This window comes from Podarcis muralis, chromosome 1 (genome assembly GCF_964188315.1).
Source record: "Podarcis muralis chromosome 1, rPodMur119.hap1.1, whole genome shotgun sequence".
Classification (NCBI taxonomy): Eukaryota; Metazoa; Chordata; class Lepidosauria; order Squamata; family Lacertidae; genus Podarcis; species Podarcis muralis.
This window is the reverse complement of record NC_135655.1, coordinates 116615964-116639330: the sequence shown is the minus strand read 5'-3', so window position 1 is coordinate 116639330 and position 23367 is coordinate 116615964. Positions and strand designations below refer to the sequence as shown.

General features: G+C 42.0%; 1 protein-coding gene and 1 non-coding gene across 5 annotated transcripts in view; one reads left to right on the top strand and one right to left on the bottom strand.

Annotated features, from left to right (window-relative positions):
- The window catches only part of METAP1D (methionyl aminopeptidase type 1D, mitochondrial), a 103313-nt gene that overhangs the window by 51535 nt on the left and 28411 nt on the right, over positions 1–23367 (top strand). For 2 of the 4 annotated variants that reach the window (XM_028749667.2, XM_028749656.2), the window contains exons 3-6: positions 1152–1301; positions 11406–11554; positions 12369–12411; positions 22863–23026. In XM_028749667.2, the coding sequence (XP_028605500.1) occupies positions 1152–1301; positions 11406–11554; positions 12369–12411; positions 22863–23026 (506 nt within the window). The remainder of the gene's footprint in view (positions 1–1151; positions 1302–11405; positions 11555–12368; positions 12412–22862; positions 23027–23367) is intronic. The other 2 variants (XM_028749676.2, XM_077917053.1) reach the window with 1 other exon arrangement.
- TRNAT-GGU (transfer RNA threonine (anticodon GGU)) lies at positions 4660–4733 on the bottom strand. The gene has a single exon. It is a non-coding gene; the product is annotated as a tRNA-Thr (tRNA).

Below are 23367 nucleotides of genomic sequence, written 5' to 3'. Positions count from 1 at the left end.
TGTTGGAGGGTATGGAGTTATCCGACCCCCGAGCCGTCTGAAAGCAATCCTGTATATGGAAGTTTTTAAAAAAATGTTAAATATTTTATTATGCTTTTATGTATGTTGGAAGCTGCCCAGAGTGGCTGGGGCAACCCAGTCAGATGGGCAGGGTATAAATAGTAAAATTTTCATTGTGGAATGGGATGTCCCTATGCTCATTAGAAAGATGTTGGAGGGTATGGTAAACCAATAACTATAGACATCTTCCACAATCTGGTGCCTTCTAGATTATTGAAACTACAATTCCTTTCATCCCTCTTGATTAGACTTGCTGTCCCGGACTTATGGAAAGGCTGCACTATGGTTTATTTACCACATCGTGCAAACACGGCCCATAATATGTGTGTTTATATTTGTGAGTATAAAGATGTGTGCGGTTGCGTAGTAAAGTCCAGCGAAGCAGTTAAGTAAAGAGTTGCCTGAATTTGGAGTCGCCCCCCTGAATTTGGGAGTTATTGGGTTGTTGTTTTTATTTTGATTGTATATTTTGTGGTTTTATATTTTGATTTTGTTCTGTGAACCACCCTGAGACCTCCAGGTATAGGGTGGTATATAAATTCAATAACTAATAATAATAATTAATAATAATAATTTATCTTTTCCACAGAATTCCCACCTGTGCTGTTTTGTGGATGGGGGTGGGTTGTGGCTTGTATTTTAAAAAGCTGGGGTTCCTCCCTCTCGATTTCCCCCACAGCCACGAAGAAACCGAACAATTTCGCTGGGTTTTGTCCAAAAACACAGCACTGTTGTTTTTTTAAAAAACGGGGCGGCGAAACAGGAGCCGGTTTGGCTACTTTGAGAGGAGCCTTCTGATAGTTTTAAGCCTCGGAGTGGGAAGCAGCTGCGGTATTTTGAATTTTCAGTGCTGTAAGGTTAACAGACTATCAAGAGTTGCTGGCAACGGACAACGTTAAGTTCAAAAGGGCAGTGGCAGAAACACTGAGGCAGCCTTGAGGGTTTGCCCTGATGGCTTAGGAAGGTCGCTAGGGCGAACGAAAGGCCAAGCTGCCATGAAGCAGGAGGCTCTATCTGAGAAAATGATCCCATTGTCATGCCTCCTTTTTTTTCTGATCTTCCGTTTTCAATCCTTTCCCCCCCCTCCCAAGCACATAAAGAAACCAGACTATGTGACGACAGGCGTTGTACCAAGCTGGGGAGACTACATAGAAATTAAGAACGAAGATCAGATTCAAGGGCTTCGCCAGGCTTGTCAACTGGCCCGTCACGTCCTGCTTCTAGCTGGGAAGAGTCTAAAGGTAACAACCGCCACGTGGAGGCTTGGCCAGTCCTCGCCTTTTTCGTCCGGCATGTTTTGAGTTACGCCGTTCTCGGTTTGTATTGAAATATCCTTTAAAAAAAAAAAAAGTTTGCAGAAATAGTGAAAAGAGAGTTTCAGTCTAACCCTGCTCTCAGCTCTAAATCTGCATTAAAAGAATCCTAAATTCAGAATGAATCGTTTCAGCTAAGCAGATATGCTGAGAACATTTGTTTAACAACAACAACTTATTATTTGTACCCCGCCCATCTGAGTGGGTTGCCCCAGCCGCTCTGGGTGACTTCCAGCATATATAAAAACATAACAGAACATTAAACCTTTAAAAAAGCTTCCCTGTACAGGGCTGCCTTCAGATGTTTGGGTGTGATTGTATCTCAAAAGGGTATTAGGAAAAATAAAATTATTCATGTTGCCTCATTCCAGAAAGGTGGGCTAAGATCCATGCCTGTAAGGAGAATATGGAAAACTAACTTTCTTGACAGCTGGAAAAATGGGGACTTGGAGCTTGTCTGTATGAACGAAGGAAAGGTCTTTGGGTTCCGGTTTCCACCAGGAGTGTGTATAACGTATTAGATGCTATGTAAATAAAGCACTTGTAGCTCTACATGTAACCCTAATAGCGTTTAATCAGGGTTTGACATACAATTTACTTGAATATATATATTCCAACATGCCATGTTGCATATGTTTGTCCTAAGGCACATGAGATTCGGCGTTGTTTAGTCACAAGGCAAAATCCCTTTGTTCATACTTGCTAATTTTCAGCTGTGCATTTATGTAAATTGGATTGGACTGCTCACTCCTTTCTTAGCAATTTTACTGCTTCTGCCTCCCCTTTCTATGCCTTAAACAGGCATATTTTGAGCTTCAGACTCATTTATAAAGCAGGCCGTGGCATAACGTCAGGAACACTTGCTATTCTTTCTTTAGGATGTTTTTGTGTTGTTTGCTTCCCTTTTATTAAGAGAAGAGCGTTATGAAGAACTTTTTACAAGATCTTGGGAAATGGAGGGTATTTTGCTTTTTTAAAAAAAATCTGCCCTAAAAATAGGAAATATAATTTTGGTTGTATGGAGACATTAATTGGAAGGAGTGGCAAAAGAAGATAAAGACAGAGCCCAATGGGACTTGCTCCCAAGTAGAGATGTATAGAATTGCACTGTTCAGATTTCACTATAGCCCACTGGGAAATTGTATAATTAGCTGAGCTGTAACTTTGTCCTTCTGCGCATATTAATTCCAGGAGGTTAGGTTCAAAGAACCACATGGGGTGTCCCATGTGTGCTTTTCCAGCAGCAGCAGCAGCAGCATTTCCCTGCCCCCCCCTCAAGCAACTTATGAAGTTCAGGGAACTTCCAGCAGATCATGCAACATAGCCCTGGAAGCTGCAGCTGGGGTAGAAATGAATTTGGTGAGCTTCTCCATGCATGAGCACAAGGGCCTTCCATGTTGCTTCGGGCACTATGGAAACGAGTGAGTAAGCTTAACTACCGTATTTTTCCATGTATAAGACGCCCCCATGTATAAGATGACCCCTGCTTTTGGGGACCCCAAATTTAGAAAATGGGCATATGCACTATCCATGTATAAGACACCCCCCCCCCAGATTTTTAACCTTATTTTAAAGTAAAAAAAACCTAGTCTCATACACGGAAAAGTATGGTATATTTCTGAGAACAAAAAATATACAGTCTGTGCATGTCTGTATATTTTTTATTTTAAAATATTTTAGTCCACTCAGATTCCAGAGCAGGATGCAATTAAAAAATATTAATATTTCCCCTTTATAAATATTTTTTGTTATACTGCTTGGATTAACGCAGTGCAATGTCAGCATCACTTCGATAAGATTGTATTTTTGGAAGTCAATTTTGGTTCCTTATTGGGTTTCAGTGAATTATTCAGCCAGACATTTGCACCCAACTTTCGTCACCGCTTGAGAATAACCCAGTTATGCTTCAGTCTACTTCATATTCACTTGGGAATAAGTTGTGTACCACAACATACATTTAATGCACACTATATGTGTTTAAAGCACATGTTTTCCCCACCCATCCAACTAGTTTTCACCTCACAGAGGTACAGCTCCCAGCGCCATGATAAACTGCATCTTCCGGGGTTATTTTGGGGAGAGACGTGCTTTAAAGGTATGTTGTGTACACAGTGTAAATCCCATTGAACTTATCAGGACTTCCTTTGAGCAGGCAGGGTTAATACCAATAGTACGAAGGCTACAATCTTGTGCATCCCTACTCAGGAGTAAGGCCTATGATTGTTATTTAGACTTGTTAGTCACTTGTTATCGGAAGGCCTCCAAGCACTTTACAACAAATTAGAAACATAAATATAAATGCATTATACCGTTAAAAACAAAACAACCCCTGTCACAGTGTCAGATTGCAAGTCGTGTTGACACCGGAGTAAGTGTAAACTGAGGGGCACAGCCAACCTAAGTCAAGTCGCATAAGTTATTTTGGCTGAGCTATTTTGGCACTTGGGCCAGAAAATCCCACAGGCACTTTCCCCCCTTCCTGGCAGTAATTATACAATAATCAGAAATTAAATGACTTAACAGTTTGCTGCTCTTTCATGACACCCAAAATCTGTTGCCTGAGGCAGCTGCCTCATTCAGCCTAATGGTAGGGCTGGCCCTGATGAGGACACCGTTCCCAGATTGCAGACTGGAGATTCTGTTACATCTGTGGCCGTAATGAATATATAAAAATTCAGGGACCAAAAGGCCATCTAGTCCAATCGCTGAAATTGCAGGCCTCCTTCTTAGTGTGGCAGACTTGTGACGGATAATCTTGCAGTTTGTGTTTCATTGGTATTCATGGGAAACGGACCCTGTGGGAGAAGATGCAACCGGTAGGCCTGATCTCTCGGTTGCAGAAGCTCTCTTGAAGATTATAAAAATAGAAACGCCTGTTCAGCTGACTGTGTTTGGGCGGACCCTGTGGAGTTACTGCCAACAGATTCAAGGGCACTCAATATGGTGCAACAAGAGATGGGGATCAGGACTTCCGTGAAGATATGGAGGTGGCGTAGAGAGAAGAGAAGAGATAGCGAGAGCATAATGAGCTTTAAATATAAGCCAAAGAAGTTTCTGGTGAAGATTACAGGGAAATGGGAGCCAGGGCAGAGAACAAGAACATGGCGTCCGTATGGATGAAGTGATACGCCCTGAATGTAAGTCGAGCACCTGGTTTGGGGACCAAAACAAAAAGCAAACGATATGAATGAAGAGGCCCAAGGAGAAATATGTTTTAATGATAAAAGAAAAGACATAGATCAGAGTTGGAAGGGACCCCAAGGGTCGTCTAGTCCAAATAAGCAGCTGTCCCATACAGGGATCGAACCTGCAACCTTGGCGTTACCAGCACCATGCTCTAACCAACTGAGCTAACCAGGCTGATAGTGAAAGGCTGGTTTTGACACATTTTGCTGATCTTCCAGGCTGAACATAGGAAGAAAAAAACATAACTGTTTCCTACCAAGCCAACTTCAAACCCATGGGTTATGAAGCTGGCTTGCTAAACTAGCTTCAAACCAGGTTTGAACACAACACTAAGTTGGGATTCTTAAAATTTGAAACTATACTCTGAAGAAGTCCTCCTAGCCAGCAGGAGGAGAAGAGGGGAGTGCGCATGCAGACACTTTGCTACCGCCTATTCTGACTCATCCACATGGTGCCAGTGGCGTAGCGTGGGTTGCCAGGGCCCAGGGCCGCACGGAGAGGGTGGGGTGGGAGGGAGGGAGGGAAACTGACAGAGTATGCATGCACATTCAACGGCCTAATGGCCTCTGCATCACCCAGGAGATCACAGTCGCAGAGATAAGAAAAGAAGAGTTGTTCTGTTGTCTGGAGAGGTCACTTCCTGGTCCACATGGAGAAGCCATTTCCAACAGATCCCAGCAACAGAAGCATGCAGCTGTATTGAGGCAGCACTGGGTGTTGAAATTTTGTGCCTCCTAACAATTTTGCGCCTGGGTCAACCGCCCTTGTGCCCCACACACTACGCCACTGCATAGCGCCAAAGCATGGCTTAGAGTGATGTGTGAATGTTCAACTACAAGGAAACTCAGAAGGGAGGGACTAGAGGAAGTCAACCAAGATCTTTAAAAGGTTGTATTTGTAAAGAATTAAGTTTGTTGTTATTGTTGATCTGTTTATTGATCCTTTTTTCTTCTTTCGTTCATTGAAGTATTTTCCTTTTTTTCTGTTTTTGTGTGTCATTCTGCTTTGTGGTTTTTGTTATAATTGTGGGAAATCTAATAAATTTTTAGGGGGGGAAATAGAGTGATGTGTGAATGCAGCCATGTATAATGCATTTCAGAAATTCAGTCTAGATGCAACTACATAGGTCAGACCTCCTCCGGAATGGGCGTAGCTGATGCACCAGTTTAAGCTGGACAAAGGTACTCCGGTCACCTCCTGAGAATCCAGGAGCAAGGGTAAATTGAGGAGTACCTCCAAACCAGTTCTTCAGGCGGAGTGCTACCCCGTCCCAAACAGTTTGAATGCCTGTTCCAGAGCCTGTTCCCACACAACCAGGAAGAGCACCTCTGTCTTGTCTTGATTAAGCTTCAGATGATTAGTCCTCACCCCACCCATTACAACTACCAGAACATCAACAGTTTCCTTGATATCAGATGAAGATGAAAATGAGCCACACATCCTCAACATATTGATGATGACACACTCCAGGTCCCCAGACAATCTCTCCCAGTGGTCTCATAGAGATGTTAAATCGGGTTGCCATATTTCAAAAAGTCAAAATCAGGACACAAAGCGAAATCGCTTTTTAAAATTGCCTATTTTGAGCTATTTTCTAGGGAAATCAGCAAAAGCAACACTGCCAACATGGCTTGCTATACGTCTGGAATTTCCCAGACATTTTGGCAACTTCCGCCTGGACACTGCTTCCAACTACAGTATTCTGGGTATGTCCGGGAAATTCCGAACGTATGGCAACCCTGAGTTCATGCACTCCAATGGGCAAGGCATCAAGCTAGAATCCCTTCTCCACTCCACCCAGGCATGCTGATAACTCTCTCTTGTTTTTCAATGGCCTCATTTTGATGTTACATGTTGGCACACAGAAACACCGAGTTTGCTCTTAGGAGGAGTGATATCTAGAATTAATTGGAAGAAATTGATAAGAATGCCGTAAAGCAAAGCTTCCCAAACTGTGTGTGGGCTGCAGTGTGTAGGCATGTCACGCGAACGCTCTCCGCGCTCCTTCTGGGGCTGGAAACGGGTTAGTTTAACCTCCAGTTTGCTAGTAAAACTCAATTGCTGTGGCATGAAATGATGTGTGTCTAAAAAGAGTGTCACCAACCTGAAGAGTTTCGAAAGCTCTTCTGTAAAGGGAAAAAAAACTAAGATGGACAAACCTTCCCCTACACTTCTCTTGTTCTGTTGAAAATTGCCCCTTCAGCCTCATAAAAACATACTACCAAAGAGGAAACAGAGAGAGATTGAAACAGGAGCTTGGCCTCCCCCCAGGAATCAATGCAGTTTGTTAAAGGTGCTGAGAGTTAGGAGACTCCCCCCCCCCCCGACAGAGCTACAAATCCTAGAGGAGGGGTCAGCAACCTTTTTCAGCTGTGGACCGGTCCACCGTTCCTCAGACCATGTGGTGGGCTGGACTATATTGGGGGGGGGGGAGAATGAATGAATTCCTATGCCCCACAAACAACCCAGAGATGCATTTTAAATAAAAGGACACATTCTACTCATGTAAAAACACGCTGATTCCTGGACCGTCTGCAGGCCGGATTTAGAAGGCGGTTGGGCCGGATCTGGCCCCCGGGCCTTAGGTTGCCTACCACTGTCCTAGAGTTCCCTTGAAAGAGGGAATGGCTGTTAAACCACTCAGAAACTTGTGGCTTTGTGAGGTGAACTGGTGTCTCCTCTCAATACCCTTAACAAACTGCAGTTCCCAGGAGTCTTGAGGGGAAACCGTGATGGTTTCAAGTGTCACGATACTGCTTTAAATGTATATTGCAGATGGAACCCTGGTTTCCCAGGTCCACATCTCAAACCATGCAGCAGTGTTGGGATAGAAACTGAACCTGCTGAACTGCCTGTTGTTAAAATCACAACAGCCCTCGTTGGGTCATGAGTTTTCAGTGCTGTACGTCAGTGAAGACAAAGTATGTCTGTCTCATTTATTTATAGCTTGCCTCTCTGCCCAAAGGCAGTGAGGTCATTGCCCATCTTCCGCGGTGGTGGAATTCTATCCAGAGCGAAAGAACAGAAATCGGTTCCTTGAATGGCTTAAACCCATTGCAGCACCTGATGTGCTCCCACATACATCGTTGTAACTCCCAAACCTCAACTGTTATGCCCATTTCACATGGAAGAAGGAATCCATGCACAGTTATGGCATGACCTGATTTCCTAAATCTTTTTGCTGTATTGAGAGCTGCTGCGTATGGCTAGAAACCAAAGTAAGGGACTGAAAGTTTATACCTATCATAGTGCCTCTGCTAAAGTGTCGTATTCATAGGCTTATAGCTCATTCAAATCACAACCAATTTTCACAGGAACACTCAAAGGCACTTCTTGACAATGAGGGAGGTTTTCCTACCAAATTTCAACTTTCAACCCTCGCCATTTCACAGCTGGTTCTGTTCTGGGGAAAAGAGTTGTAATGATAATATTTAAAGTGTATATTTTCCTCCACTTTACTCATATTCAAAAATGGTCCAGAGCTTTCTTCTTGTTCTTCTTCTTCCTCTCAAATTCTTACTGGAAATAATCAGCTCCAGTATAAAACAGAATCTGGAAAATCCAAGCCAGAAAAATGGAAGTTTCTGGAAATGATAGGTGTCTGAAACCGGGGTGTCAAAATGAAAATGCTAATACAGGTTTAAATTGTATTGTAGTCAGGGCTGCTTACATTGCTATACAAGCTGTTTCCAAGTATGCATAGAAATATTAAAGTGGCATGGCAATTCTGAATGTGGTGCTAGCATATACAGAGGAAAATAATTTTGATTGTAGAGAGAAGTTTGGAACAGGAAATTCTTTTGTCTAAAGCTGTTGAGGAGAAAATGGCTCTCCAGGAGAATGCAAATGCCATATTGCGGTTCATTATTTATATAGCACTATCAGTGTATACGTGGCATTTTATAGAGTAACGTAACAAAGACGCAGGACCCTGCACCAAGGAATCTACTTCAGCAGATGCGTGGAAGTGGCCTGGAAAGGCAAAGGGTACATTTGTGGTAAGGATGAAATTTAGCCAGTGTTGGGGGGTGGCTCCCAAGATGGTGGCATTGTTGGGAATTAGCTGGGACCCCAAGACCAGCAAAGCACCCGTCAACCCCACAATGCTGCCATTCTCTTTTTTAATATATATATCATTTTTATTAATTTCAACATGCCACTTATTATACATTCCACAGAACTTCACATCTTATACAATCTTTTTGGACTTCCATCAGCACCTCTGATGATCCACCATTTTTATCATTTCTTCTGCCTTTCTTAAATTCCTATTGCCTTTAATTATCTTAACTCACAATCCACCTCTTTAGCCATTTTTTGCAATAATTCAAATAATTTACCTCACAAAACTTCTTGCAAACCTACAAACGTAATCTGGTCATCACAATTACTTTTCAAATAGTCCGTAAATTTACACCAGTCTTCTGTGAATCTCTGGTCCGGCAGGTTTCGAATTCTTTCGGTTAGTTTATCCAATTCTGCATAGTCCATCAATTTCATCCTCCATTCTTCTTTTGTCGGTAATTCTTCTTGCTTCCATTTTTGTGCCAATAATATTCTTGCTGCCGTCAATGCTGCCATTCTCACTTTATAAGGACCTTCCAGGAAGAACAGAGGTCAAGTGAGAGAATCCTCAGTTTGCACAATTTCTTCCAGATTAAGGTCTGGTCTACACATGTGGAAAATTAGGCCGTACCTCTTCAGATGGTATCACTTCACTTTATGGAAGTGAGTCGTGGGCAACTTACAACCATCAGGAGCCATGCCTCAACGCCTTCCACATGCACTGCGTCAGGAGAATTTTGGGTACCACACGGCAGGACAGAACTCCAAACAAAGATGTGCTCTCCCAAGCCCACGATCCCAGCATGTTCGCACTCCTGTCTCAGTGAAATCCACGCTGGCTTGATCACGTCCACAGAATGGAAGATGGCAGGATGTGCTCCTGGGAGGAAGCTGGCTTCCTTCACCAGGCCAATTGGCAGACCAACTCTGCACCACAAAGATGTCTGCAAAGTTGACCTGAAGGCAGGCAACATCAGCCCTGCCATGCGGGAGTTCCTTGCAGATGACCACAGTGCCTGGAGACAGGCAGTCAAGTTGTGTATCCATAGCAGCAACCAGTGGAGAAATGAGAGAGAAGAACGCTATGGTGCCTCTGCAGCAGCACAACTGGATGCCTTCAGCTAAACTTGCCTCTACAGCCACAACAGGTGCTGCAACCTTCCAACAGCTTGACCTCAACCCCAAAGGTGCTCTCCTCCATTGTCTCCCGAGACAGACGGATGCCAACCAACACATATGGCAGAAGAGCCTGTACTGTTTCAGATGGCTACTGGTGGGAGAATACCACTTTTGAAAGTTCCCTACATAAGCACCTCTTTTGTAAGTGAAACATAACTGTAATACAGGTTCTAACCTAGCAAGCTACCTGAGGACTGATTTATTTAGAATAGGATTCATAAATGAACTCCACTACCTGAAGTATAAATTACTCTCACCCATGTTACTACTTGGACATTCTGCTACAAATGCAGACCAAGTCAAAGAGTGCTCCAGGACCATAATTCTGTGGTAAAGGTAAAGGGACCCCTGACCATTAGGTCCAGTCATGGCCGACTCTGGGGTTGCAGCGCTCATCTCGCTTTACTGGCTGAGGGAGCCGGCGTACAGCTTCCGGGTCATGTGGCCAGCATGACTAAGCCGCTTCTGGCAAACCAGAGCAGTGCACGGAAATGCCGTTTACCTTCCCGCCAGAGCAGTACCTATTTATCTACTTGCACTTTGACATGCTTTCGAACTGCTAGGTTGGCAGGAGCAGGGACCGAGCAACGGGAGCTCACCCCGTCGCAGGGATTCAAACCGCCGACCTTCCGATCGGCAATCCCTAGGCTCTGTGGTTTAACCCACAGTGCCACCCGCGGACCATAATTCTGTGGTAGAGCAGTGCATATCTTTTTTTATTTTTTTATTTATTAAATGTATATACCACCCTTCATCAAGAGATCTCAGAGTTGTTCACAGAGGGAAAAATACAAGATAAGACATAAGTAAATAGTTAAACCAAAACAATAAAACAATAACCCCCCCTCCTTCCCACAGATACATTTAAAAGGCTGCAGGATATTAATCAGCCAAGGGCATGGTTGAAGAGGAATGTTTTTGCCTGGCGCCTAAAAATATATAACAAGGGTGGCAGGCGAACCTCCCTGGGGAGAGCATTCCACAAACAGGGAGCCACCACAGAAAAGGCCTGTTCTCGTGTTGCTGCCCTCTGGGCCTTGTGGAGGTGCCACACAAAGAAGGGCCTAAGGTGGTGAAAGTAGAGTCCGGGACAGTTTATATGGGGATCCTTGACATATAGCGGTCCTGAGCAGTTAAAGGCTTAATAGGTCAAAACCAGCACTTTTAATTGGGCCCAGAAGCTAATTGGCATACAAAAGGTCCCAGGTCCAGGTCCCGTTATCTCCTGGTAGGGCTGAAACCCTGGAGAGATACTAACAGTCTGTGTCAACGATGGTAAGCTACGTAGATAAATACTCAGTACAAAGCAACTTCCTTATGTTTCGATGTCCCTGTGGCCACTGGGCTAGCTGTTAGAGAGCAGTCTTTCCTGAGGGTCCAAAATCCCGAGCTACCTGTTTGCTTTTCTTCTGGAAGTGACCAAGTTCCTCCCATAACAGGTGCCTGGTATTGAACCGTTCTTCAAGGAAGCTAATTTTTGTCAGAGGCACAAGCTGTGTGGTAGCTCTAGTTTCTCGTTAAAAGCATTCCTTTTATCGTGTTCCATATGCAGGGCCCACTAGGCACTTAATTCATCGCAAATTTTAAATCACAATCTTTCAGGTTGGCATGACTACAGAAGAAATAGATTGCTTGGTTCACCATGAAATAATCAGGCAAGATGCCTACCCATCACCTCTGGGCTATGGAAATTTTCCAAAATCCGTTTGTACCTCAGTCAACAACGTGGCATGCCATGGGATTCCTGACAGGTACTCTGAGTTCTTCTTTCTTTTCCCTCCCATTGCAGAATTGAAACATTTTGCTAGTACATTGTTTATTTCTTTTTATATTTTATACAATATAAATGCATGATGCTTTAAATCCACCTAATTCAATGGGTCTGTACGGAAGCTTCTTCCTTAATAGAGATTTCACAGCAGCCACGCTTGGTGAATTGCACCCAGTGCCCGCAGCAGTTTTATTGAATGCTACCAAAAAAAAAAGTCTTAATACAGCTGGTTGTCATGCTGTAAGAAAATGATGTTGGCACATAAGGAAGGTGTGCAGCAATAAAAACAATGATTAGTGCTTTGCCATCTCTTCCCAGCAGGCTATGGGGCGTTATCATCCCAGAGAGAGAAAATCACTCAAAAGAAAAATTATATTACCTAAAGGTGGATTAAAAAAAGAAAAAAAGATTATACACCAATATATAGCTAATTATTAATTAATATTGCTTCTTCACAAAGTAAAAGGTGCCAACCATCAGTCTTGTAATTGTGATAAGATAATGATGGTTATAATTTTCCTTTCTTGCCTTTTATATTATTTTATATTATGATATATTATCCCATTTATTTGTTTGGGATTCTTTTGAACCGATGGGAGCTTAAAGACCAAAAGTGGTGATTCCACCTACCTCCTCCCTGTTCTGATCAATGATGTTCGCTCCTCTTACGTTTGTTTAGGTGTATTTGTGATTATGTGCATGTTCGTGTGTGCGTTCTTATATTTCCTTATTGAGAACTGCCTATCACCATTATGTGCTGTTGTTTTTTCTCCCCTCCTATGACGATGCTTAAGCCGCCCTCTCCAAGATGGGGATATTATCAACATTGATGTCACGGTGAGTAATCCGTGTTTTTGGGTGGTTGCTGTTTTTTTAATAGCCTTTGATCAACTTTCAGAATTTCTAGTAGCAACAGGAAGAATAGTAGATTGCAAATGTAGCGTACACGGGGTAAATGTGCCGTTTTACATCCAAGCCAAGCAGCTGGTTTCCTCTTTTGTTTCCCCCCCCCACACACACACCCTCTGTGTTTATTCCAACTAGACCCAGGCCTGACTTGAATTTAGGGCTGGAATCAGATGCACTGAGATCAATGTTGGCCTAAGTGAAATGTCAACCCAATCCTGCTATGTGTCATGTTTTTGAGAAGGTGTAATTGTTATTGATCCACTGTGTAGTTAATGCAGAGCACCACAGTACTGGGCAGCAGCTGAAGACAGATATGTATGAGATGAGCTAACATGAAGAAAGCCAGCATTTTTCCTTCACTCTGCCAAGATTGATCTCCCTCTTCCTGCTGATTTTGAGTGGGGCCTGTCATTATCTTACTCTGTCATTAGAGGCTACATTGGCCTGTGTATGTCAGTCTATTTGGACAGCAACTCTTTTGCTTGCCGTATTCCCTACATTTATTAAAATCCCTGAAGGTAGTATTGTGTTCCATTTGTGGCATAAGAGCCCTGAACCCCTTTGCTCACAAATACGCAACTTGATCTGCGGCTCAGTTAATCCAAAATGCTTGGATTTCCCTCGAGACTTAAGTTTATAGCCCAATTCTTTGGTTTTGCACAACCTGACTCGCAGCTCCCTTAACTCAAATTGCTTGGTTTTCCCTTGAGACTTAAGTTTAAAACCCAATCCTTTCACTTATCTGAGTTGTGGATCCCACTGTGTATATAGATATATAGATATCCAATATAGCCATTGATCAAAATAGGGACGTTCCATTTTTGTGGTATGACTCTTGGTTTGAAAATGAACCTTGTAAGAACCAGTTTAAGCTCAAAGCATAAATAGGAATATGTACAGTTATCAAAAGAGAAAATAATTGGGTTTTGTCAATATTTCATAACCTCCTTTCCTTTACAACTCATTAAATTAATTTTGGCTATTATATCTTTATTATGCATGTAAGTCCTAAATTTTAATCTTTTAAATAACATGTATGTTTTTAAACTTCCTGGATTTTTGGAAACTTCAATGGGTATTTCCTTGATGCTAACAGTGATTTCACCTTTATTAAATCTGTGGTGCCTCTGTCATGTTTGTAGTCCATTATACTCCTTTGAGAATTTTTAGTTTTTTTGTCATTTTTGCCTTATGGACGCAATGACCACCCATCAAGTTAGGCAGATTTTGCAATACTCAAGAAAAAATTGCATAACCATTCAGAGTTTCCAAATTCTGCAGTGATCATTACTAGGATGATACTGAACATTAGCCATACTCAGGGTAGACTCATATAATTAAGTCCATTAATTTTAATGGTTCTACTCAGACTTAGTTGGACACCATCCCTTGCTTCCTCCCTGTAAAATTTATTTAATTTAACGTTGGCACAGGTTGTACACTTTAACCTCTGAAGTCAGTTCATGTTTGATAATAGTTTAGATAGATGTGGATTTAGATATTTTGATCTTTATACTGTAATAAGTATTAGTTTGTGGGGGTTTTAATAAAATATAATGCATTGCATTCTGCACAACCCTAAACTAAACATTGCAATGTCACCCATTTAACAAAACTGACCTTTGCTGTTCAAACTACATATAGGCCTAATCCTCAAGTCTTCCATGTTGACAATCACAGGCAAGCTACACGTTAGATGCCAAAATATGAAATGATGCATCAACTGAGGAAACATACATCAACTGTAGAATTATTGAATTAGGTGGGCATGGAACAGCTTGAAAGGTAAAGGTAAAGGACCCCTGACAGTTAAGTCCAGTTGCGAATGACTCTAGGGTTGCGGTGTTCATCTTGCTTTACTGGCCGAGGGAGGTGACGTTTGTCTACAGACAGTTTTTCCGGGTCATGCGGCCAGCATGACTAAGCCACTTCTGGCGAAACCAGAGCAGCGCACAGAAACACTGTTTACCTTCCCGCCAGAGCGGTACCTATTTATCTACTTGCACTTTGACGTGCTTTCAAACTGCTAGGTTGGTTAGGAGCAGGGACTGAGAACGGGAGCTCACCCCGTCGCGGAGATTTGAACCACCGACCTTCCGATCAGCAAGCCCAAGGCTCTCTGGTTTAGACCACAGCACCACCCACGTCCCATGGAACAGCTTAGTGGGAAGTTTTAGTATGAAAAAATAGGAGGTGAAGAAAAGCTTACGTATTCTCCCTTCCACACAATATCTTTGCTCAAAATCTTACCTTCCTAAAGCCACCTTTCTAAACCAAAACTATCCATCAGGGCATTCGTGTAGGCACTTGTGGGAATTATGCTGTTTGTCCTAAGAGCAGCCAACAGTGCAGTCCTAGCCATGTCTACTCATAGGTTAGTCCTGTTGAATTCAATGGGACTTACTCCTAGGTAAGAGGGGTTACAGTTGTGAGGGGCATAGCCTGGGGAAAGTTCCGAGAGCTGGACAGAGAGGTCTGGGGGCTACATTCAGCTCCTAGACCAGTGGCTCCCCACCCTGGTTCCAACTGGAGAGCAATTTCATAAGCAGCCTGTGAGATGGCATAAGGGGTCTTCTGTTCAAAGTCAGAGGAGTCAACTTGCACAAAAAGAGCTGTCAGGACTATGGTTTCCAGTTTCTTTTGACGGACTCCTCATGATTACTCGCTTTTGAAAACTGTACCAACACAACAAAAGTTGCATAATGAACAAGCCACAAACAAACTTTGCATGAAGGAGGAGCGATATGAATATTTCCCCTTGCTAACCCCCCCAGCACCTACTGAAGACTTTCCGCCCTTATTTAAGCAGGCATTACAACAGAACTCCATTATTTTAGTGTTAACTGGGGGTTTTGTTTTTTTTCTAACCTTTATTGCGTTGGATTGAGTGACTTGTTCATTGCTTAGAGATGACTGCAATTAAGCAGTATATAAATTGTCCAAATAACTATTAAATGTGCCTTGATTTCCCCCCTGAGGCACTCCAGAGCACCAATTTTTGCAGCTGCTTTTTTTATGCTCTTCTGCAGTTGTGTTTGATTCCTTCCAATGTCTGAGAAGTCACACAACCTAAAATACCTTTTTGGATCCTTGCTGCTGTCTGGAACCCACAGAACTACAGCTTGGACGCGTCCCAAGGGACTGTTTACCCGCCTCCCTTTTTTAAAAACAAACAAACAAACCAGCAGAGCCATGTTACAAAAGTACTTTTGAAAGTCCCTTCTGTTTCAGGAAACACTTTGCTACATCCATTTATTTACCCACATTAAAGGTGCATGTTCTGCTTTTTTTGGTCCAGTTATCTCCACAAGGTGGCTTACAATGCAGCTGCAATAAAATAAAATACAATAGAGTAGAATACAAGCATTAAAAAAGCCTTTGAGAAAATAATGTTCTTGCCTGTCATGACTCCCAGAGTAACTCATTCCCCAAAGTGGAACACCATTAGTGTCGCTCTTTCAGTAGTAGCAGTAAGCCTACTATAAAAAGCTCCTAGAAAATGTAGATCAAAGCAGTCTTGGACACAGCACCAATCGCATGGTTCCTTGGATCCTGGCCTCTAACGATATTGCCTCCTGGAGCATACCCTCCAACATTTCTCTGATGAATTTCATTATTATTATTATTATTATTATTATTATTATTATTATTATTATTTAAATTTATCTGACTGGGTTGCTTCAGCCACTCTTGGCGGCTTCCAACATATATAAAAACATAATGACACATCAAACATTTTTTTAAAAATGCCTATACATTGCTGCCTTCAGGTGTCTTCTAAAGGTTGTATAATTACTTATCTCCTTGGCCTGGGAGTCGCATAAGTCTGTATCCTTCAACATTTCTCTGAAGAAAATAGGGACGTCCGACAATAGCCGCCCCTCACATTTTTCAATGAAAACAGAGGTGTCCTAAGGAAAAGAGGGATATTCTGGGATCAAATCAGAAACTGGGATGGCTTCTGTAAATCTGGGTCTATCCCTGGAAAATAAGGACACTTGGAAGGTCTGCTAGAGCCCAAGTGCCCGATTTTATATAATGCATATAATGCATTATATATATATTATATAATGCATATAATGGTGCAAATAAATGGCTCAGGACCGCATTACCTCAAGGACCGCCTCTTTCCATATTTACCTACCCAGACCATGAGATCATCTTCTGAGCCCCTCCTTTGTGTGCCTCGTCCTCCAGAGGTCTGGAGGGTGGCAACATGAGAATGGGCCTTCTCTGCAGTGGCTCCCCGTCCGTGGAATGCTCTCCCCAGGGAAGTTCGCCTTATACACCTTTAGGCACCAGGCAAAAATGTTCCTTTTTAACCAGGCCTTTGGTTGATCTGATTTACATCCTATGCCCTTTTAAAATGTGTTTTTTTGTGGTGGGGGGTATTTGGTTGTTTTTGTTTTTATTATGTATTTCATGGTTTTATATCTTGATTTTATTCTGTGAACTGCCCTGAGACCCCCGAGTATAGGGCAGTGTATTAATAATACAGTAATAATAATAATAATAATAATAATAATAATAATAATAATTGTTTGAGCCACTACTGCTTCTAAGGCAGCATCCAGTATCATTCAAGACCATGGGTAGGCAAACCAAGGCCTTCTAAATCCATGGATGGTCCAGGAATCAGCGTGTTTTTACATGAGTAGAATGTGTCGTTTTATTTAAAATGCAGCTCTGGGTTATTTGTGGGGCGCAAGAATTCATTCATATTTTTTTTCCAAAATATAGTCCGGCCCCCCACAAGCTCTGAGGGACAGTGGACCGGCCCCCTGCTGAAAAAGTTTGCTGACCCCTGTTCAAGATGGTTGGCTCCGATTCTTACCCCCAGCTTCTAGATCTTCCTTCTATTTAAATCATGTATATATTAGTTGCCCTACAGCCCACTTTTGCCATGGAAACAAAATGTTCTCTTCATTACAGGGCCATTGGCAGTTTGTAAGCTCCTTCTCCTCGTTCCATTAGTTCCTTGTGCTAGTCTTTCCCCTTGTGACAGATGCTTTGCGTTCTGGCATTGGAATATTTTACCCTAAGACCAGATGACATGTTTCTAAAGCTGTAGGCCTCAGCACACATGCCCTGAACATGAATTCTGTGGAGCTCAGTGGCACTTACTTCTGTAATTTTGATAATGTTGCATTTATTCCCACAAAGGTATGCTTCTTGTAGATTCAGATTTCCCTTTTCACTCAGATCTAAGCTAATTCCAGTGTTAACACCCCTACCTTTAAAGTACCATTAAAAAAATAATTTTCTAAAGTTCACTCCAAATTTTCCCTTATAATCATAGAACCTTTCCTGGTACCATAATGTGAAAATCACAAGTAAAATGTCTACTTCCTGCAGTTATTGATCCTCCTCCTTTTGGTTAGTCTATAATAATTCATATCTAATATGTCTGAGGAAGACTTTCTTGACAGTGTTTATAATTAACCTTTCCTAATGGGCATAAGCTGGGCCATTTCATAGGTAGAAGCAATGATTATGGACCAAAGAAAAGGACAATTGCGGTACATGGCATTTTACAATAATTTGTTTATGGATGTGTACACAATCTATAAAATGATTAAATAATAATCTGTCTATCAAATGTAAATGCTCTTTTGGTGAGCGCAAATTGTCTAGGAATAACAAACTAAATGTATTTTACTCTTATTAATTTGCGGAAAAATTAGAGACTACAGCGGACTGTGTTTTATTTACTGCAATCACATGGACCTCGCATATTGTTTAAAGGATTGTAGAAACCAGTTCTTTGTACTTCACTGACTACCAACACACTACAGCTCTTAACCAATAATTATCATGTAGGGCTATCCCATCTCTTAATAGACAGTCATAATTTTAGCATTGACACTTTGAAAACTACTATATTCTACTTATTTGCTGTAACTATTGTTTATGCACCTTAAAAATATAAATAATGAAAGATGAATTATATGCATTGTAGCAGTGGTTAATAAAACATTACCAGCGTAATACATCTTTATAAAAGATGTAAACTTTATACTGTATATCTTTATACTGTCTTGCTTTTCCAAGGCTATGGAAAAGTGGCTGAAATTACAAGATTTGATTTTTAAACTATGCTTCTCTTACCAACCCGCAACGTAGCAGCGGCTTAAGGGATCATGTCCTTTTGTGTCTGAAGGACCGAGAGGTAAAGCAATAAGCAAAAGGATATTGAGAAATGCCCTAACTCCTGAAAGAAAATAGTATAGAGGTTTTACTGGGTAGTGAAAAGGATAGCATCTGTTGGTTTCTATTCATTAAAAATAATGGAAGCAATTAACCAGATAAAATTGCTGTACCATCTCCATTTGTTAGGTTGGAGCAGCTGGCCTGGAGGCTTGCATCCAGTGGGTGCAATCCAGAAAGACATAGGCTGTGATCCTGTACACACTTACTCAGGAGTACATCCCATTGAATTGAATAGGACTTCTATCTGGCAAGACATGTATAGGATTATTAGGCATGCAAGTCCCATGAAACTTTGGGGAGACTTTCAGTGATCTTATGCACTCTACTTAGAAGGAAGTTGTTTGAGTTCTGGAAGACTTTCTTCTTAGTTGCGATGCTCAGTATGACAGTGAACAGTCACATGCTTAATAGTGCAGTCCTATGAATGCGGGTGGCGCTGTGGGGACGCGGGTGGCGCTGTGGGTTAAACCACAGAGCCTAGGACTTGCCGATCAGAAGGTCGGTGGTTCGAACCCCCGCGATGGGGTGAGCTCTTGTTGCTCGGTCCCTGCTCCTGCCAACCTAGCAGTTTGAAAGCACGTCAAAGTGCAAGTAGAGAAATAGGTACCACTTCAGCGGGAAGGTAAACGGCGTTTCTGTGCGTTGCTCTGGTTCGCCAGAAGTGGCTTAGTCATGCTGGCCACATGACCCGGAAGATATACACCGGCTCCCTCAGCCAATAAAGCGAGATGAGCGCCGCAACCCCAGAGTCGGTCATGACTGGACCTATGGTCAGGGGTCCCCTTACCTTTACCTTTATGAATGCTTAGTCAGAAGTACATAGTATTGTGCCTAGTGTAGCTTACTCCCTAGTAAGTTTGTGCACTTCCCTGGGGGGTAAGTAGTCTTGAATATAGTGGGATTTGCTTGTGGCTAAATATGAATAGGATTGCTTATTCATATTTAGGAATAGGAATGTGTCTCTATTTTCCAAGGACAGTCCCAGATTTACAGAAGCTGTCCCTGTTTCTGATTTGATCCCGGAATGTCCCGCTTTTCCTTAGGACACTTTTCATTGGAGAAATGTTGGAGGGTATGGTAGGCTGTCCCTATTTTCAGTGGCGAAATGTCAGAGGGTATGGAGTTATGTGACCCCCCAGCCAAGGTGATAACCTTTAGAAGACATCTGAAGGCACACCTGCATAGGGAAGGTTTTTTAAATGTTTAATGTTTTATTAAGCGGGTGCGGAATGCCACGACGAGACCCCTTACGGGGTCCTCGCTGCGGGATCACATTCGCCCGGTGCTATACCAGCTGCACAGGCTCCCGGTGGAGTGCAGAATCAGGTTTAAGGTGCTGGTTTTAACCTTTAAAGCCCTATTTGGCCTAGGACCCTCATACCTACGGGACCGCCTCTCCTGGTATGTCCCACGGAGGACCTTACGGTCTTCAAACAAAAACATCTTGGAGGTCCCGGGCCACAGGGAGGCTAGGCTGGCCTCAACCAGAGCCAGGGCTTTTTTGGCTGTGGCTCCGATCTGGTGGAATGCTCTGTCACAAGAGACTAGGGCCCTGCGGGACTTGACATCTTTCTGCAGGGCCTGCAAGACAGAGTTGTTCCACAAGGTCTTTGGCCAAGGCACAGTCTGACCCCCTCCTTTGGTAATCCTCATAGAACTCTAGCCCATGGTTGCCATTAATTTGATTTTGATTTGATTTTAGAATGAATTGATTTTAGAATGCTGTGTTACTTTTATTGTTGTTAGCCGCTTTGAGCCCGGCTTTGGCTGGGGAGGGTGGGATATAAATAAAATTTTATTTTTTATATATTATTATTATTATTATTATTATTATTATTATTATTTATTATATATTTTTGGAAGCTGCCCAGAGTAGCTGGGGCAACCCAGTCAGATGGGTGAGGTATAAATAATAAAATATTGATTGATTGATTGATTGATTGATTGATTGATTGAATAGGATGTCCCTATTTTCCTCAGAGAAATGTTGGAGGTTATGGGATTGGACAGCATGACTAAAAGCATAAGTGGAAACAACTATCATTTAATATGGTGGGATTTTGTTTTCAGAATGAACATGCATAGCCTCAGGCTATAAATCACATTCAATTGGGTGGGAGATGACGTGCCAAAAGCAATCTGGATTTCACCTAAATTTTCTTTGTAACGTGTCTATCAAACCATCATCCTCTCTTTAGTTATGCCCTGATGTGTGTTTACTTGGAGGAAAGTTTTATGTTGTACAATGGGGCCTATTTCCATGAAGACAGACATTGACTCTTTCAGGCTTTGTGCAGGATTAATCTCAGGTGTTTCCCTTTAAACTTAATAAGAAACATTTTGGCAAGCGCTAGCTTATTAAAATAGTGCTTCTTACATAGATTTTATTTTTGTCTCTTGTATACCTTATTGTGCATAGTTCTTAAACAGCAGATATTAAGACTTTATCATTCTAAAATTGGAGATGTCGTCAGCTGAGAAATCTATAAAGTACTCTAGTTTGAAACTGTTTAATAAATGTTAGCTGCTGATAAAATCTGAGCTGCGTAATACCATATAGTGACAAAGCTAAGACTTTGGTTTTTCTGATGTACCTCCAGATAACCAGTTTAATCAGCATTTATCCTGATCTGCTACCACAAAGGTTACACAGTGGTTAGGCTATGTCTGGTCTTTATTCAGCAGTGTTAGCCCTGTGCCCTGCATTGCTCAGAAATTCTAGGAAACAAACAAAAACCACCAGTGCAGTTTTAAAATCAGTGTCGTTCTGAAAGGGGCAGCCTGCCATCTTGATTCAAAATGGCATCCAGTTGTACCCAAACATAAACGAAAACCTGCTCCTTGAACTTGGGAACCGTCATACAGAATTGGATTATGATACCTTAAGAGGCAGAGCAAACTGACAAAAATAGCAGCTTTCCAAAATATATAGTAGATCCATTCTGCTTTGTTATTGGGACAGTTATATAGCAATGAGCATTCATCCGGATTCGCTTGTGGGGTATTTACATGACTTGCTGTTGAAACATCCATTCAATCCCACACTTTTCAATGCATTTCCCCAACACATTCCAAACTCCAAAAAAAAAGCCATGTTTTAAAAAGCGGGTTTGTTGCACTAGGGCAACAGCTCATAAATCCACTTTAATTGTGCAAACCTGAAGTTCTAGAAAGCACATGAATCTCTCCTGAAAAATACAGACAGTTTGGAGGCACCCAGAGAGCATTTTATTTATACTGTGTACACGTCCACCATTGCCAGTCTTTTGCCTTATTTTCTTTTTTAAAACCCAATGAGATGCAAAAAATAAAATAAAAAAGCACTGTAACAGATGGTTATAAGAACTGTTTTCAAATGTGGCGACTAAAGATGTCCCAGCTGCTGAAGCTATAGATGTTTGTATAAATATAGGATTTATGTAAATCCTAAATTCCAGTTATGGAACTGTCTAATCTATAGATGTGACATACATTGTAAACCTCAAAAATCCTATGCTGGCCTTACGTTCTCATCCTTTGTGCCATTATCTCATCTCATGCCCTACATGATCGAATCTGTTGCAGGAATGAAGGGGAGAGGATGTTCAGTGCAAGATGAGATTTAATTTTATTTCCAATAAGTAGCCTCTCAGTAAGTGTGTCCACAGAAGGATAGTCTTTAGGCCTAAATCCCAATTCTGGCTTATCCAACGGATTGTTCTTTCTCAGGCTGACCTTTGCATTTCGTTCTCATGAGGAGGATAATTTGTGGTCCATTGTTTTTAGTTTTTCCAGCCTTGGCTTCCATGTTCCTCGTTAGTTTACTCATCACTGTTAAAGCCGCTAAAATCCCGTTGACCAATGTGATTTGAATAGCCTAATTCTGTGCAGGACCGTTGCCTTAAATTCACAGCCTTTAATTTCGTAGCTCGTGTTTGTGGAGAAAACCTGCGCCCGAGATGATGTTTGACAGTGACGGCCTTCTCATTATCATGAATGATCACAGCTAACAGACGAGAACTAACTCCCTTCCACCACCCAATTTTCTGTTCCACTTGCTGCATTTCAATTATTTTATTTTATTTTATTTTTTACTTGCACCTTAAACGCATCGTGAAAGAAACCCAAGAAAGTCCTGGCACCTGGCTGCAAAACGCAAATGTCTCTTTTACATTTCTGCATGTGCTTAGGTATACTTCAATGGCTACCATGGTGACACTTCCGAAACAATTCTAGTGGGCAACGTGGATGAGTCTGGTCAAAAGTTAGTGGAGGTTGCCAGGAAATGTAGAGATGAAGCAATTGCAGCTTGCAGACCTGGGGCTCCTTTCTCTGTAATTGGAAACACAATCAGGTAAGCCTTATAGTGACAAGTAAAGGGAAGGCTGGCAAGCGGGACAAAGGTTATTGGTGGTTTGGTACAAGGCTGATGACATGTTTTATGATTCAGAACCATCATTTCAGTCTGATATCACTATGTGAACTGCCAGGCTGTAATGTTGTTCCCTGGGTAAGAAAGGATTTTTAAAAGTGAATTACACTAGACAGGGTCAGTGGATATAGCCCTGTAGGAAAAGCCAAAGACATTTCTAAGACTGGCTGGCTCCTTACCTTTGCAGGTGTGATTGGTAGCTGCTTTGACTACCTTAATAAAATCATATTGGAGATGGAGGGGGGAGCGTTGTGTCTGTTGCC